We start from the raw sequence: 18,548 nt of genomic DNA, 5'->3' as shown, positions 1-18,548 counted from the left end.
AGATGCTCTTAACTGAAAACACAGAGTGAAACTTGAACCTTGCAGGTGAAACTTTTACACCAGTTAACTAAACCAAAGTAACAAACCTCCCCTTTAATGTAGACTGTCAAGGATCATTACCTTTGGTGAGAATGCCCTGAAGCTTCCCCTAAAGTGTCATTAGAGTGGACACTCTTGGCTTGGCTGTGAGCAGGGCTTTTTTCTGAGCTTCTCTTCCTGGAGTCTGAGGATGGTGCTTCTGAGGGGGGTGAGCAGGAACTTCTCTGCTCTTCCACCAGAGTGGCATCACTTTGGTCTGATGCTGTGCCTGCAGAGGAACGGGGGGGGGGGGGGTTATCATCACAGATTTATAAAATCAAAAATACAACATACAGCCTTTAAGAGGCAGTTTCACTCAACAACAACAATACATCCTATCAACAAACTTCAATCTATTCCATTTGTGCTTTTTAGTTAATTTTTTAATAAGTTGACAATTCAGAATCATACCACAAAATTATTATAGAAAGTATTTATTCCCACCTCTTTTTCTAGTGGAGTGCTTTGAGAGGGCTGAAGAACCAGATGGGGAACCAGATGAAAGATGCGGTGAGTGAACAGATGAATGGAAGGATGAATGGTGGGAACTGATGCCTCCTGTATTTTTCTCATAAGGAGACCTCCTCATCAGCTCCTCAAAGTGACTGTTCACACTAACAGACAGGGGAGAAAAAGGAAGGGTCACAATCACAGTTTAAAATCCAATTAAGGATCTTTGACACAACACAAATAAATAAAACACACATAAATGTCTAGTGACTGTACTGGTTATTATCCTCTTTATAAAAAGGAGAAAATCAACAAACTGAACAGTACAGAGAATGACTGTTGCCTGAAAGGACTGCATGAGCTTTCCAGTTGTGTGACATGAATGCCACCCAGTGGTCACTTTAAACAGCACTTTTACTGTATTTATCTTACCTGGGTGAATTGGAGCCTCTCTTTAACTGACCACTGGCTCCACTGCTGTGAGATGACACAAAGTCATCTTCATAGACTGCTGCATCTCTGGAGTAATTTCCAGAGTGGGCAGAATGTGCAGAGGGAGAGTTTCTCTCACTCGCTATGAGAGAAGGCAGAGATTGAGAAGAAATAGTATTAATATGACAAACAATACAGCATTACTTTTAGAGTTTGTGCAGCCCTTATAGTTATATAGTCTATCAGATGCTTACTCATAAATTCCTACATCATTCTCACAATTTCCTTTACTTGCATATTTCTGTGTTGGCCACAGGCATGGCAATATTAACAGGAATACACTTAAAAGAGTAAACACCTCAATAGTCCATAAATCCTGAAATAAATACTAAATATTAAATTAAGAGACACCCACTTGACACACACAGTGACTTTGCTACAGGCACAACAATTAAGAGGATGTTTAACACAATTCTTGCCTGACCACCTCCAAAGAAAACTGACAGTTTTCTCTTAGTTGACAGATACTCATCTGTGAACTAACCTTTATGTTGGCCTTGAAGGTTCTTGGTGAAAATGTTGATTACACTTAGAGGGCTTCCTTTGTTCAGCTCCTCCCAGGCTGCTTTGCTGCTGTCCTGCTGAGCAAAGATTGGACTGAGGGCCGAGCACTTTGCTGCCTCCCTCCGGAACTCAGAGAGACGCTGGTAGTCTCTTCTTTGACTTGCACAGAAATCCACTGCCTCCAGGCAATCTGCTGGTCTAGGTACACGATGGCTGGAGGGGTGAGCGGGGCTTGCTTCATCCTCGGAGAAACTGCCTTCACTCAGCAGAGGACCCTCACTGATGGAGCCTGCACTTGAGTCATGGAGGTCTGATCGTTTCTCCTCCTTGTCTTCTACTGCTCCATACTCCATCCTTTGTGGCATTTTATCTATTCTCTCCACCTTCTCCAAGCCATTGACGAGCTTCCTCCTATCTTGTGTATATTTGTTACTGATGTGCCCTGTTAGATCAGCAGAAGTTATTTGTGGATTGGTCAAACTGGGGTGCTTACTATTCTTTTCTTTATGTCCCCTGAGGGTGTGCAGATTTCCTACTCCTGGAAGAGTGTTGCCATTGAATGAGCTATGACCTGTGCTAGTCAAAATCCTCTGGATTCTCATTGCCATGTCATTATTTTCTGTTGGGGCACGAGGAGATGTTTCTGCCCAGCGTCCATCATCAAGATTAGCCTGAGAGGACCTAGGAGCCAAAATAGAATCCACATCCACTGAAGTTGCTGTACCATAGTTGATTCCTTCCCAAGCAAGCTTCCGTGCCTCACTCTCTATACGATTAGAGAGGGACGCGGCTGTGGCCTTTAGGGTTTCTATGCGGGACATTTTGGATTGTGACCTTTTGGAAGGTGCAGTGGCTGGCCGCTGAGTGTGCCTAATGTCACCAGCTGCAACCGTGGTGTCCAGCCTGAGAAGCTGGGAAAGGAGATGGTCATTAACAGGTGCTAGTGCACTGCTGTTAGGACCAATGCTGGGTCGGACAGCTGGGCTCAGGTGGTCGGGCTGAAACAAGGAGGAAACTCCAACATCCAAATCATTCCTACAACAGTGGGAGCAACACAGAATGGGAAAGAGGAAAGAGAAATGTTAACAGCTGTCTTTTAAACAATAATCAAATAAAAAGAATATGTAAGTGTATTAATTATGTCCACTGTGGTGACCAGGTGAGTGAACTCTCATTTTGAATGCTATCGACATCCGCAGATGAGTTGTGTACAGCTATTCTAGGTATTCAGTAAATTCTGTTCAGTAAAACATTTCTGACCAAACTCCCATGCAAAAACAACTTGATGTATAGCAGAAATAATGTCTTTAATAGCTATAGTTTGGAATAAATGTATCCAGCAGCCTGATATGCAACTCAAATGGTATAAAGCATTATACTCTCTATATTTGCAAAAAAAAAAAGAAATCACAGCAGAATAAAGCATAAACAGCAACTGGATGGAAGACTATCAGTAAAAATAACTATTTTTTACATATACAATGATGGTTAATACATTTCACAAGTAAAATCGTTATATTTACACTCAGCTATCTACAATGTTCTTTCATGCACCTTAACCAGAAGCAGTGACTGTAAACGTGCACTACTTTTGTGTATCTTGTACTGAAGTGAAGAGCAATAAAACCTGTGGGGCACTTGCAAGAGGTGTTCATAAAAACCAAACATCTGAGAACAGACAGTTTCTATGTTTGGTGCAGTCAGGTGATTCCCTGGTTATTATCCCTACAAACATTATTTCTAGTAGGAGTATACTTGCAGGGAGTCTTTTGTCTGTGTATAAACATGAATGCATTGTTTGTTTTTCTGGGGAGTTAAGTAGGTAGGCAGTTTTGTGTATGAGTGTGTGCACGTGTCTACCTGGATAATGGCGGAGGTGGCTGATCATTCAAAGACCTATCACTGCTTGAGGGGCTCTGTGGTTGCTCTAGTCTTTTATTCTCTTTATCCGACTCTCCTGAAGGCTGGTACATCGGCCTCTGTGGCAGGACACATGACAACACAATTCAGAAAATCATCAATTCTTTCTTACATGAAATACATTATTGTTTTCACTTAATAAAGCTTTCATATATAAATAAGGTGACCATGTTTAATGCTTGTATTCAGTACCATTTGAATAGAAGGAGCAGCAAGTTGTGTCTGTGTGGCCTCTTCGCCCAGCTGGGCCTCTTCCAGCAGCAGTTTGTTGTAGGTCTCATGTAATCGCTTTTGTACAGGTGCTACAGGTGCCTCACTGGGAAGGGCCACTGTTTTAGCAGCTTCTCTTTGCTTCCTGTAAAGCTCCTGTAGCCTCTGGTTTCTCTTCTCTGCCTCTTCCCTCATTGCCTTCTTCTCTTCAGCTTGACGCCTCTTTCTGTCCTCTTGCTGCCTGGCAATGTACTGGCGAACGCTATCTGCATCATAGTGGCGCTTTTTCTGTCCCCTGTCAGCCATGCTAACAGTCTCTGGTCTGTGTGTAGTGGGGCTGGCACTGCGGCAGCCTCTTGAGGAGCTACCTGTTGGCACAGTAGTTCCCCAAGCAGAGACTGGAGTCCTTGTTCGTGACCATGAGGCCCCTCTCCCTCTTACACCACTGCTCCCTCCTCGAGACCTTTGTCGGGCCCTCTCATCCTTTTCCGCGGCTTTGCACTCCAGCTGAAGGTCATCAAGTATGCCCTGGATATCCACTGACAACAGGTCTGTGCTTACACCCACTGGCGTTTTGTCCTGAGCTGCACATGGGGGGGTGTATGTGGTTGTGTAGTGGCCTCTGGATTGCCCTTGAAATGAACTGCAAGACCTTTCTGTGCTATTAGGACGAGATCGTTGGTTTGATTCTGAGCGTGGGTGTGAACTGGAGCGGTGACGGGAAGCTGGTGAGATTCAAAGAAAATCAAGATGTTAATGCTGTTAGTAGTATTCAATTCAATAATAATAATAATAATAATAATAAATAGCTTCAATGATAAATTAAGACTTGAAATGGAAGGCAGATTGATGAAACACTGAAAATTTCAACTTTACAATCACAATTCATATATGTATCAGACTTATGAATGTGTTGATTTATAAGGTCCATTCTTTCTACATAGTAAGTAAGAAGTAGGTTATAAAGCCTCTTTTCCTGTTTATGTATGATCAATATCTGTAGTAAATAGGTTTAACACTGAATGAATAGCACTGCATTATACAGCAAGTGACAGCAGCAGATTTAAAAACCTCTAAAGCTGAAGCACTCAACCCAGACAAACTACAAATAATAAATGAGGCTTGAGGGGGAAGGCTTGCCATGGCAACTCTAATCTGGGCCAAATAGAAAATTCCCATCTAGATTTTCCAGTATTAATCCAGACAGTTCTTTTGCTGGACATGACTACAGTGAGCCTCACAGCATCTCCCTGCCCTACTCTGCTATCCCCCAGAGAACATGCCGCCTGCAGTGGGGCAACTTCGTGAAATCAGGCCATGTCTAATTGTGCAACCAACCAGAACAGCCAGTCGATCTCTATTCCTTCCGGTCAATGGTACCCAGTACAGACACAGCCAGCACAGACAGAGGTAGATGATGATAGTGTGTATGTGTATAAGAAGAGACAATGGCAACGTGTGTGCAGCAGCAGCCACAGACTATTTATTTATTGATATTCTTTTGGCTGGGTTTATTGTCAATCCCACAAGTGTGGGTCCCCGACATGCAAACCCCCCATAACAAACTAGAAATTGTGTATTTTATAACACCTTCCAATTCAAAAGCTCTGTTACAGGTAAAAGCACAAATGTATGTTAAATTTTACAAGTGAAAGATCATTTGCTCCATGAGACATCAGAGTAAACTGAGAACACAAGATGGCTGAAAAGTGAAGGGTAAAATCTAATTTACACTTTGGCACTATTTGTGACATCAAGTTGGCAAATTATGAGCTTTTCTTCAAAGCCTAGATTGCTAGTCGCCTTCTCTCTACCTCTTGTCACCCTTGATAATGACACTATGTCAATAAGTGAAAGAAGATAATTTGAGAAATGATTACAGCAGAGTTGACTAGGTTTTAGGTAGGCTGAGTCAGCTGTTGGGATCATGAAATGAGCTTACATGGTAATATAAGATAGGGGTGTAGTGGCATGTATAGAAGGGTAAGAGTTTAGGTCTCCAAGCCCCACCTGTTCTGCTCAGTCTGTCATCTGGTAGAGACCTGTCCTCTCTGGACAGCCTGGGAACTGGACCCAGTACCATCTTAACCAGCTTTTGGCCCTCCCGCCACGAAGCAGGGCTAATCACTGCAGAGAAACAGAAAGTTAATACCTTAGACACTGCTACAGAGTAGAACAGCAATTCAATATGGTTCATGTTGACTTCATGGAACATGACTGCATATGTTAGCATCTAGACACACCACCACCACTTGAGCATAAATACACAACTTAGAGAGAGGGAGACATAAAGGAAAAACACTTCCTAGTCAAGGTGCATAGTGTGACCAGTTTAAATGGTCACTTTACTCAAACTTATTAATATGAAAAAAGGACTGGATTCTGACTTCTTTTTTTAAAGTTACAGAAGTTGTTGTGTGGGGAAACTGATGCACCAATAGCAATTGACAAGGTGTCTGATATACTGCTTGTTGTTGTAGATTAAAATAATATTTTCCTCCATTACAGTCCAGTACAATGAATTTGAGTAAAATTTCAGTTGTGGTGTTCAGAGCATTGAACATTTCAAAAACTTAACAACAGTTTCTTTCCTTGGACTAATATGTAGAGCACTTTTCATTATGAGTGTTCCACCAAAGAGCAGTTCCTGGTAATGAAGCTGTACATCTACTAACCAAGCAGCTGTTTGTACTGGGTGGATGAGCCAACTGAACCTGGCCACAGATTGCAGAGGGCTATTTATAGTGCTGTGCCACATGAAACAGAGACAAGCCAGAATTGAGAGGCAATACAAAAGTTGGAAGAAACACAAGAAGACACCAGTCGCAGAGTGAATGAGAGAAAGAAAACAGGACAGAGGAGCTTGTGCGCTCAGGACCTACCACTGTGTGCTTGTTGTGTTTACGCGATAATAATGGGTTCCTGAATCATTTACTTAAGATCCTCTTAAGGTGACAATGCCTAGCATAATATATTATCAAATGCACTTCCTTGTGTCCACATCTACACAGACCTGAAGCAAGCAACCAATAATGTTGACACGTGTGCCTTAGGAAGCATCTTTGTGAGTGGGGAGGGGGGAGTTTTCTCAGCTGTCAGAGGTGTGCTATAAACCAAGTTACTGTAGCATGTGGCTATGATTCTTCTATGAGGGAGTCTGTTTGCTACTTGCTTGTCACAAATTGCATGTCACACATACTGAACATTTCTTCAGGGATTAGAGTCTTAACACAGCCTCAGCACCCAGTGATGGCTCTGTTCATGTACTGGAACACACGCAGGCCTGGTATGGGATGACTGAGGCATCGGGGGATTTATGACATACACTAATTTGGATTAAAATATTTGGGTTATTTCATGTACACAAAGTTAGCACTTTATGTGACTACATTACACATATTGTGTATACACTCACCAAAAGTCTAAAAAATAATGCCATATAAATGATTATTGATGCCAATGAGAGCATCTGTGCAGAATATAATAAGAGCAATATCTACACAGAAATGAATATGGGAATGAAGGTAGATTAGGCAGAACAGCACAGACATGACATGGTTCAGAACGTTTTATAACGTATGCAATGACCGATGACAAAATCCTGCTAGACTATTCTATGGGCTTAGCTTTCCTAATTCCTGCTGTCACTAATTAAAAATAGATCAGAAGGTAGGTTGGCTCTCACATAAAAGAGGATTATTATACCTGGTTTTGCATTTAGGTCAGAGGCGGCAGCAGCTCTGTGGACCTTCCTGACTGGTTTGGGAGCCCTCCTCTCTTTAGGTCTGTCTGTTCTCGGTTCCCTTTGCTGCTGATGCCTGGATCTGGTGCTCTCTGTACACAAAACACATATACAAATAGTAAGACACAGGGCAATAAAGAGTGACACATTTTTCATAATTACATCAAAAAAGACAGTTAAAAAACAGTTAAAAGACGCAGCAATGTGAGCTGTCGTAGAAATCTTTGATGTTATAAAACAAAGAATGTGTTTGCTGAATGCAGACATACTAAACTCGTCAATGGAAAACAGCTGTTACATCATTCAAGTGTGCCTAGAGACTGATGAATACAACTCTGTGTTTTCCATTTACAGAATTTATTTGAGCGGCACACTAATAAATTTTCCCCAATCCAACCGTCAAAGTGAAAATGCTATGAGGGTGCAATCGTTATCTTGTTAATATGGTTTTGAAGATAATTCCAATATGTGCTGAATACAATTACCAGGTCCGCTCCCTTCATGAGAACCATTACATGCAAATTCTTCACCTGTGGGAAGCACTGACAGTTTACAGCAGCCTTTATTGGTTTTCTGTATCAGTGAGTCTGATAACAAACTATATGTAAAAAATGTTCAGTCACACTAGCAGCATGGCTCTATAAAATGCCAGTGGTAATGTCAGTGTGTTGATCTGACCACCACTTTAGTGCAGACTGAAATATCTCTCACCACCTACTGGATGGATTTCAATGAAATGTTTGTATCTTTTTCAAAGCACAGCTGTGTCAAAGTCCAGCATCATAGAGCCACTGGCACAGCTGTAAACGTGTCTTGTTTAAACAACTATTCGTAGAATAAATCAACTGATTCAACACAATAATTTTTGTCACGTTATTTTAGTCGACATACATTTAAATAGTCTGTACATTTCATTCTTCCTCTGAATAAAACTTTTTGAGGGATAATGATCCTTATGTTTTGTACTGCACCTCAGGTTTGTGTGATGCTGGTGGATATTACACATAAAAAACAGTGGACATGAACTGTAAATGTTGTTTGTGCTTACCAGCAAACTGTCGTGACAAGTCTCTGTATATTTCTCTACTGAGGTTATGAAACTCCTCCTCTTTCCAAACTTTCCCGTCAGGAGTCCGGATCTTTGTCTCAGTACTGTTGAACCCTGAAAGTAAAGAAATTGAAGATGTAAGCTGCAACATCGCGTTTTCTACTTAAATGGCTCAAATCTGTATTCCCCAAACTTCAAAGTATCACTTCACATATAATTCTTACTGAATTTAGTCAACACAAAATAAAAGTTAGAAAGTTAGAACGTCTTATAGCCAGAATACCTTTGTATATAGGTGCAGGCGGTGCAGCTGTTACTTTCCGTATTTTGGCTGAGGGCATGTTGCTTGTACCACTATTGTTACTCCCCACGGTGGCCATTATGGGCTGTTCTAGATAACCCAACATCTTCTCTCTCTCTGCAGCCTCCTCCAGATGTTGTCTCTGCCTTCGAATACGCTCTTTGAGCTTCTCCAGCTTATCATCGGGCTGATGTCGCCTCAGGTTCTCCAACCGCTGGGAAGCTGAGCCAGGGCTGGTGGAGGGAGTGCTCTCCCCTCGACGTGTGTAGCCTGGGGCTGGAGCTACACATGAGCTTGACTCTTGGCTGTCCATGCTCTGGGAAAATTGTGCTTTGGGAGTGCTGTCCTCCTTAGCCCCCTCCCTTGCTGGGACTCTTACACCTGTCAGATGTGACAGGTTTGCAACAGTCCTCAGGGTGTCTAGGGCTGGCTGGTCATTGAGGTAGCGGACCTCGGTGCTCTCCAGAGCCGAGGAGTGTGTGCTGTCCAGGTCCCTGTGTGTCTGTTTGTCCCTGGTGTCTCGCTGGTAGACCAGCTGGCTAAGCAGAGGATCTAAGGGAGGTGGAGAGGATGGGTACGAAGACCCTGGCACTGACTGCAGGCTGTAGACCTCCAGCTGAGAGGAGGGATGTGGTGGTGGGGTGGCCTCTCTGCAAGCAAATCAGATTACATGGGATCAGGAAAAGGATCAAGATTTACATTTACCACTCACTGAGCATACAGAGGAACACATTTATGGGTGGTGGAATTTTGAAATTTTGGTAATTCTGACTGATATAATTGTAGAATAAGATTAATGATGGCTCTCCGTGGATAATAATATCAAAAAGTGATCTGAATATGATGCACTATTCTGCACATTTGCTGGTAATAGTAAAACGAACAAAAAAGGAAGTCTGACATTTTATTTCAAAGATAGGTCTTGCTTAAGAGTTACTGTTCAAAAATATATGTTAGAAAGAAAACTTTTTCAACGTACACAATTTAGTTTTAATGTGCAGCATATTCAAATACTAGAAACAACATTTTAAGGTTTTGCAGTATCCCAACACTGGAGCCGAGAGACAAGAGCTACTGAAGTATCGGTGAGCTATTCACCTCCGGACAATTCAGAGGGGACGTCAAAAACATATGGTCTCTGAATGGAGGTCTTGAAGAGTAAATTGCGCTGAGTGACTTGTCATAGAAACAGTCCCTCTGATGTAGGAAGTGTAAACAACGAGCTGGTGCAAAAATTACAATGAAAATATTCCAGCCCAGGTGAGGAATAAACACCATCTTATCCAGCTGTCACCTTACAGAACACATATACAGACTATATTACTATAAAAATATGATCTTCATGTACTTTTAAACATAATGCTATAGAAAACTGGCAAATCATTTTGATTTGTATGTTCAATAAATGCTTTTGGTTATAGATTCAGGTCCATTTTTTGTAAAAGATTCAGCTAGAGAAAAATATTACCAATGTTATATAGTCACTTTAGAGCACAAACTACAGATATCCAGTCCAGAGGATTATTGTATACTATCCTTCCCAAATGTAGCGATGTATCCACAGAGAGCTATACATTTTTCTACAGTATTTGTACCTGTATGAGGCCAGTGGTTCCCTGAACTCCACACTGTTGTTCTTGCGGACATTGCTGTCTTGAGTGGCATTTCTCAGTGGGCTGCGAGAGCTGCTCTTTTCTGGGCTTTGTTGACTACGCCCCCTGTGCTTTGAAGACCCTCCAATGTCATCAACTTGTCCATCTGTGACAAGAGAGAAGTGATGTTAGTCAGTACACATCACACATCACTCCGTGAAATCACAAAACTACAAATACAATAATAATTTGATAAATCATTTATAATTTATTTAATCATAATGTGTTTTAGCTTTACATTTTGGAATAACTCACCCCTGCAGCGGACTGTTCTGGAGGATTTCTTCCTGGGGGGGTCCATGACAGAGTCCAGGAGAACTGATGACCCTGGAGTTGCCTCTATACAGTTTTCTATGTGCCGCAACTAAAAAGAAAGCAGACAAATGTCAGACTCCTTGGGTTATGTGAAGATGAAATTGAATAAATTGTCATTAGATATTGCGGATTCTATTTCATTACTTTTCCTGAAAGGCTGACAAATAATGTATTCATTTATTCAGCAGAAAACTGTTCTGTGTGTACTTACAGCAGCTTTGGACTGAGCCAAACCTTTCCATGCAGTTGTCAGCTCTAACAAAGAGAAAGAAAATTAATTACAACAGGAGACAGATCCTCTTACTGCAACCCACATGACACAGTTACCTTATTAATCATGACAACACTATACTAACTTTGAAACTAAACACCACTAAAACTAAATTGCATTTTTTCTTTACACACCTGTGCCAATATTATGATCAGTGAGCTGCAGAGCAGAGCTTTTAAGAGACGCCTCAGTCCTCTTGCTGCTCCTCATCTCTCCCGTTCACCTGCAGCCAAGAATAGACATAGGCATATATGAAAAAACATTATTCAACATTAATGAGATAAACACAAAAAAGTCATTAAGAGAATAATATACTAATGTACTCTTGCACTATGTACATATTACTGTAAATAATGTTTTTACAAAGGCAGTAACATTTGAAAAAAAAAACCAAGCACTTTCAAACAAAAGAAATGACTCAGACAGAAACGGGTCTCAGACATAACAGTCTCGATGACACCCTGCACTCAATGCCTAGCATCTGAATTAATTCAAATATTCAATATATCCTATTTAGTATGGCCGAGTCCACTCCAAGTGTAACATCTATTATGTCACCCTGTTGACAACGTGCCGTTTAAAACTGGTTCAACAGCAGCACATTCCCCGGAGGATTTCCATGAAGGAAGGTGAGCAGACCTTAACTTTGTCACATGTCAACATTGTGATGTTTACTTAAAACACCTGTAATGCTAGAGAACCGGTGTGTCGTCCCAGCTACGTGCAACCTTGTTAAAGTCAAATATACAGTACAAACTTGCTGCTGACGTTTACTTTGTGTGCATGTTTTTTACTGTGAATTTTTGTGCACACACTTCAACCCAGTTTCTCTTTAGGATAATAATGAAGTTAATGCATTCTTCTCATTAGGGAAACTCTTACTGAGACAATACTGGCTCAATTTGTTGACAACTTTGCTCCATTAATCAGTTAATGAATTATATTATGGCTCTATGAGCAATCCCAGCCTTGTTACTGGGTCATTATGTGTGTTTTGCACTGCAGCACGTCATATTTTACACTCCTGAAGTCATAAGGAGTTCTTCAGAAGTCATGCAGTTTAGTCATAACAATCATGTGACACAGCCCTGAGGTGATCACTTCACACTGAAAGAGCAAACAGGAAGAAAGCAAAGTCTTTCTCCAAAAACAAGATTTCTTGGCAGCAACCCTTTTGGTTAATATATCATCCTACACTTGATAACCATGATTATAAACCTTGATCAATGATGCGTATTAAATTTTGCCTATTAAAGCGGACTACAGACTGCAGTCTGTGTATTTCTGGTATATGTAAGTGAATCCAAAACGTCTGGAATGAGAACCAAAAGCAGCTAGAATTATGTGGCGTTAAATTGTGCACTCATATGAGGAACTAACTTTCATGTTGTCAACTTGACTATCATGAAAAGCTGACGTTAGCTACTTTTGGCACAGGCTGAATACAGACCTCAGTATTATAGAAAACACTTGCCTGCTCGAAGCTAATTTTACATTGATAATTGGCGTGTGTGAAAGAACCTTACTACTGATGTTAACCATCATAGCCAGCTTATCAATTCAAGTTGACATCCAAAGAATCAGAGGTACTGTACTGTATATCCTGTGGTGCTGCCTATGTTAACTGACACCATCCACACATGTAGTGCTCATAAAGTGAGTTAATGAAAGTATATTTTACAAACTCAATGGAGGGAAGGTAAACTTGGAGGAACGTTGAGTGAAAAACAAAACACACGTTCATCCTACAGAGTGACGGTGATCACCATTAAAGCAAACACAACCCGCATACAATCCAAGCTGTCACATGACTTCCTCTTCGCTCACAGACTGCAGCACCATGCACCAATGCACTTGTTGCTGCCACTTAAGGGCAGACTTTACATTACAACAACACTTATGTTGTATTTTTGAGAGCATATTTTGATGATTATCGGATAATATCATTAATTGCATTTATTTGGTTGAGGACAATCATGACATGACATTTTCATATCGTCCCATGCCTCCATAGCTTACGAATGCAGAGTTCGGTCTGGCAGTAACAGGCTGTGTAGATGCAGTCAGGCTTATTTAATGCAACTGGAAAAGCCCACATAGACCAGTGTTGGAAGAATGACTCAAACCCATGACAAAGGGTTGAAGACTGAGATCATTTGAACACCTGCCAGAGTAAATAATGTGCGGAGCATAACTAGCTAAATGTGGCATACATAAAGGGTGTACAACTTTGAGAGGGTTTGGGGTAATGGTTAACATAATATAAAGAGACACTGACATGCAGGAATTGATGTTTTTAACTGCCTTTTCTTTTCTTTTTTTAAATAAATGTTTTGTTCCTATAAATGGGTACTTTGTTTGTTTTACCTTTGATTTAACATATCACACTGACATTATCTGTATTTTTGTACTGTTAAAATGTGAAAACGAATAAAACTTAAATGACAAAAAATACAGAATTCATGCATTGACTGTTGCAATATATCTTCCGGCCACTAATGTCAGCAGTGAAAAATCCTGCGTTAGGCGAGGAAGAAGTTATGCGCCATCTTTGGTTTTACATGGGTTGTATTTACTGTTAATGTAAATCACCTTTACTCCGTGGTAATAAGTCAAGCTTTTAACACTTTTTCACCCAATTGATTTGACTTTTTTTTGTCTCCGGGTCGGTCGCGGAGAAGATAGCCGCCGATTTGGATACTTAATAATGTCATTATTATTTTGCAATAGTATTTTATAAACGCTGAGAGACTAAAACAGATAGATTCAGACCAACACAGCAACCCATTATGCAGTATATACAACCGATACATGTTCTTAAACATTTAATTAAAACTAAATATAGTTAACAATAACAACAACTAAATGAGCTACAACTAAAAACTCAGCATCCAGGAAGTACTCATCCGTGCACAATCCATCATTAATCTACTTTCGGGTGTGTGAACTAACAACCAGTTTATTACCGGTGTTTTAAAACCTAACTATGATTTCAACTACGTCAACTTTTCAATTGTTATCTTCTGTTTTGTAAAAATCATTCGTTTTATGTAAACAATGTTTGCCAGTAACTCAATCTAACCTCTGACTTCAAGATGACTTGTTTCTGAATGTCTTCGGCCCAGGGAATAGTCGGAGCCGCCAAGTCGAGAGTTAATGTTAGCTGACAGGAAAGTCATGAATTAACTTAGCTGAACCTTTTTGAAGAGACATAACACTTACCTTTACGTAAACGACCCGGTGTGTCTAGATGTCCACATTCACGATGGTGGTCTCATGATAAGTAAAATCACCAACTTCTTCAAACTTGTTCAGTTTGGTTCAGCAGTCTGTTTGCTAATGTTAGCGTTAGCTGGCGAACATTAGCTACCACTTGTGCCAACTGAGCTGTACCAACTTTTTCCGCGACATGTACACGTTTGTTGATATCTTTGCCGTCATTCAGGGTAACCAAATATCCAGTCTCGGTTGTGTAATTCCAGGATAAGAAATGTGGCCACCCGCGTCTGGGGGTCGCCTTTCCCGGGTTACTATGTTGATGTTTCTCAGCGGTGAAACTGAGCAACCAGGATGAGTCGGTAGCTGATGAGCAGCCGAAACATCGCGAGAGTTGGGCCACGTCAAACGGTTGAGCCCTACACACCCAACAGACACACACACTCTCAAAGCAAATAGGAAAAAAGAATGACGTATTTTTTCTTAAAAACTTTATCTATTCAACAAACATACACAGGCTCTCTATGAATGAAATGGAAACGCAGGTAACGAGGGATGATAAAAAGAACCAAATAATTAGGCAGAATAGTAGCTACACACTACATTTGAAATTTCCAGTTGAAATTGATTTCGGTTTGTAAATAATTATACAAAATGCATTTGGGGAAGAACTGTAAAAGGAACAGTCAACAAAAATAGCAATTAGAACCAAGGCTTCATAGGTACCCCCAGGGGTCCCTGGGCACTGAAGCTCATGTCCCCCAAAAAGTTTTATTTTATTCCGATTGGATAATACTGCTGTCGGGTGGAAAACTTGTAACTCCATATTTTGTTTTTGGACATACTAAGTTTCTGACAGTGACAATGATCAACATCAAGAGCTTTGGTCAAGTTTTGTGTCGTATTTCTGTCGAGCTGAACAAAAAAAAAAGCACACACATTTTTTTCTTCATCATTGAGGGCCCTTTTATGCTCAAGGGCCCCTGGGACTTGCCCAGATTGCCCTTATGGTAGACCCTGCCATGTTTAGACCTGCTACCAACAAAACAGTATGAAGAATGCAGTACCATAAAGAGTTTCTACAGACTGAAATGATGTTGGCTGAAGTTACAGCTTATTATCCCTCAATCAGAGTTAGAAATAGATTTATTGCCAAGTAGGTTTACATATACATGGAATTTGCCTTGGTGTTGTTGTGCATAACAGTCAAAGAAGAGAAAACACAAGTAAGAGAAAATTACCACTATCACAAAAATAGGTGATTAATAGGTGATTTAAATGTGAAATACAATTAAATAGTAAAAAATATATTCTAATTGAAAAAGAGGAAGTGAGTACATGTGATGTGCAAATGTAAATCTACAATTAATTGTGTTATTTCAACATACACAATACACAATACACAACCTAATAGGTTTCAGTAGTAACATCAGACATATTTTACCCTATCCCTTCCATACTAATGGCTACATTTAATTTGATCCTTTTAACAGATGTACAATATTATTGGCTCACTCTCAGCTTTTGGTTTCTTAAGTTAGAAACTTGTTTTGACAATACAAATGGCTTCGATTAAATTAACAAAAAAGAAAGAAGAAAAGTAAAAAATAAGTAAAAATAGCCCACAGGAAAATAAATTTCATAAAAGAAATGTTGAGCATATACTATAAAAAGGTCAGACTCAAAGCTCATTGACACAACTTAACCCTAGATAGCCCCAGGTAACCCTAGGTAACCCTAAATGTGCCCATAGTTCACTCATTGTGCTAATAATTGTTGGTCACTGAATAAAATAATTATGTTTTAGGAAGTGACAATGCTCTGGTTAAGGTCTGCTTAGGCACTGCTTTAAGCACAAAAACACTTTGTTAGGGTTTCGGGAAAGATCCTGGTTTAGGTTCAAACGATCACTCTCGCGAGATCTTTCGCAAATCTGGGGTTACCATTTAGACACGACTTCAAGTTATGTGCACTTACTGCCATCTTGCGGCTGAAGTGTGTATTTTAGGAGTGGTGCATGGCATCACCTTGAACGTTCCACTCTTTTAAAGAAAATGACCATAGCCTACTAAGCCCGAGTCCAGTCCATTTAAGTCACTCATCATCTCTCGGCTGGCCTGGGAACGCCTCGGGATCCCCCGGGAAGAGCTGGGCGAAGTGGCTGGGGAGAGGGAAGTCTGGGCTTCCCTGCTTAGGCTGCTGCTCCCGCGACCCGACCCCGGATAAGCGGTAGAAGATGGATGGATGGATGGATCATCACAGGATATTGCTTAATTTCTTTTTCATGTCACTGGCCTTTATTGTAGGTCAGAATCTTCTTTTATTGGTCCCTATGGCAACAAATAGAGAGCACATTGTAAACAATAGTTTGATGGTAGGATTTGTGTGCACACTGTTAACAGTTGAGTCATAAATAGATAAACTGCAGTCATGACCATTCAGCCAGAGATTGAGGTTTCCAGGTTAGGGCTGCTTGCTTGACCACGCGGAGACAGAGGCAACAAGTAGGTTACAGTGATATCCATGAGCAGTACGGCTTAATATTAATGTTAGACTAAACAAACAGCATTTTCTGTGTTTTCCTATCTTTTCATTCTCTTTATTCTCGTCTTTTCAATACAAGGTGGTGTAACAGGCAACTGATCCAATTTCCCCTGGCTTGACATGTTATCTCTCTCTCTCTCTCTCTCTCTCTCTCTCTCTCTCTCTCTCTCTCTCTCTCTCTCTCTCTCTCTCTCTCTCTCTCTCTCTCTCTCTCTCTCGGCGGTCGTGGTCGTATCTGCTGCCACATTTTTATTTCCTGTGGAAAGGTGACCGAAATGGAAAGGAGTTCTTCCTTTTTAGGTAAGAAATGTTGCGTGTCTAATATTTTTCTAACAGGTGTTTACTTGGAGGAGAAAAACAACACTCGTGACAGTATTGAGCTCGCAGATGACAACTAGACTAAAGCTTTTTGGCACATAGGTTATGTTTGTGTACGACCCAGAGGAACAGGGTGTAGAAATCCATTTCCTCAGTCTTCATTGTTCATGCAGATCAGTGAGAATGATACAGCTATTGCACGACTATGGAGCTTTTACCTGACTTCTATGGAAACATCCTGCAGTTTTGTTATCGTTGAAAACGCGTTTTGAACAGTAATTATGTTGCTTTCGACATTAAGTCTCTTCTACGACACTATGGTGGGCAGGTACATGTTTCTTTCTAAATGTTTGGAGTTGTTTTGTCACTCAACTTGGATTGTTGCATTCTTATTTAATCTTGCAAAACATGGACACAGCAATGTGATGAACCTTGGAAAGAGTACCAATTTGTGTTAAACCAGTGCAACAGCATGAGAGGACAAGAGAGTGAGTCATCACAGATAAAAAAAAGAAAATATCTTAATTTCCAGAGTGTTGCTCAGAGTGATAGTGCAGGTGTCAGTATGAGGGCCAATTAAATCTGCTTATTACTAAGTGGGCTTTGACCAATTAATGATATCATTTTAAGTGTAGGACAAGAAATCTGCCCAGTTCGATCCCAGAGCTTAGGAAATGCAGCAGTCATTACCACAAGGAGGGAAGAATTAATTAAACATGAGAAAATCGAGACTACATTTTCTTCAGTGAGCAGAGAGAAGTGTGTGTCTGACAAGTTGTTAAGGGGCTTTGACATATTTGCTTGTATTATTCATCTTTAAACTGTGCTTGTTTGTCTCTGCACTTGTGTTTCTTTGATGTGGGGAAATATCAAATCATATGTGTGTGTTTTTTATCATTTTACTGAAAAATGAACCTACTCCCTGGCCTGTAGCAATGTGTTTAGATAAGGTAATCTATTAGAACAAGCAAAACACTATGTATTCTTGGGAGTTTGACAATAAAGACAGAGGCAGTGTTATAGATGACAGGCTGCTGGAGGCAAACACTGTGATGTAAGTCGACTTCATGTCACATTTCTCTTTTAACAGAAGTAAAGCTTTAAAATCGCTGTCATGCAATCTCCTAAGATACCCAGCTGCTGTTCAATGGATAAATAGTTAGCCAAGTCAGTTAGCACACCCAATCTAGTTTGTCAATATTTTCCTGTAATTGTCTTTTATTAATCTTTTCTTGTCAAGGGCTCTGATTATGTTCTGATTAAATAACACCACTCTCCTTAGAAGGGATTTACATTGGTTTTCATGATGTATAAATGAGTGCCTCTGTTGAGCACAAACCTGAACCCGAGTGGACCTCTGAGCTGATTCTGATGGAAAACAAGCTGCATATTTGTTGGACCACCATAGCTACAGTCAGATACAGACGGATTGTGATTCATCAGAGTCTTTCTGTGAAAATGTTATGTGCAAGTTAAACATTTCCACA

At 40.5% G+C, this 18,548-nt stretch overlaps 1 protein-coding gene across 1 annotated transcript in view; it reads right to left on the bottom strand.

The window, feature by feature from the left end:
• The window catches only part of cep350 (centrosomal protein 350), a 35,195-nt gene extending 20,701 nt beyond the window's left edge, over positions 1 to 14,494 (bottom strand). The window contains exons 1-15 of the mRNA XM_062424986.1: positions 14,206 to 14,494; positions 11,118 to 11,206; positions 10,924 to 10,967; positions 10,653 to 10,761; positions 10,341 to 10,503; positions 8,728 to 9,395; positions 8,445 to 8,558; positions 7,360 to 7,488; positions 5,665 to 5,781; positions 3,637 to 4,379; positions 3,385 to 3,503; positions 1,505 to 2,559; positions 961 to 1,102; positions 523 to 692; positions 121 to 307 (exon numbers count right to left, since the gene is read on the bottom strand). Of these exons, the coding sequence (XP_062280970.1) occupies positions 121 to 307; positions 523 to 692; positions 961 to 1,102; positions 1,505 to 2,559; positions 3,385 to 3,503; positions 3,637 to 4,379; positions 5,665 to 5,781; positions 7,360 to 7,488; positions 8,445 to 8,558; positions 8,728 to 9,395; positions 10,341 to 10,503; positions 10,653 to 10,761; positions 10,924 to 10,967; positions 11,118 to 11,193 (3,836 nt within the window). The 5' untranslated portion in view covers positions 11,194 to 11,206; positions 14,206 to 14,494. The remainder of the gene's footprint in view (positions 1 to 120; positions 308 to 522; positions 693 to 960; positions 1,103 to 1,504; positions 2,560 to 3,384; positions 3,504 to 3,636; positions 4,380 to 5,664; positions 5,782 to 7,359; positions 7,489 to 8,444; positions 8,559 to 8,727; positions 9,396 to 10,340; positions 10,504 to 10,652; positions 10,762 to 10,923; positions 10,968 to 11,117; positions 11,207 to 14,205) is intronic.
• Positions 14,495 to 18,548: the final 4,054 nt, after the last annotated feature.

This window comes from Scomber scombrus, chromosome 8 (genome assembly GCF_963691925.1).
Source record: "Scomber scombrus chromosome 8, fScoSco1.1, whole genome shotgun sequence".
Lineage (NCBI taxonomy): Eukaryota > Metazoa > Chordata > Actinopteri > Scombriformes > Scombridae > Scomber > Scomber scombrus.
The sequence above is the reverse complement of the archived record's forward strand: the minus strand, read 5'-3'. Positions and strand labels throughout refer to the sequence as shown.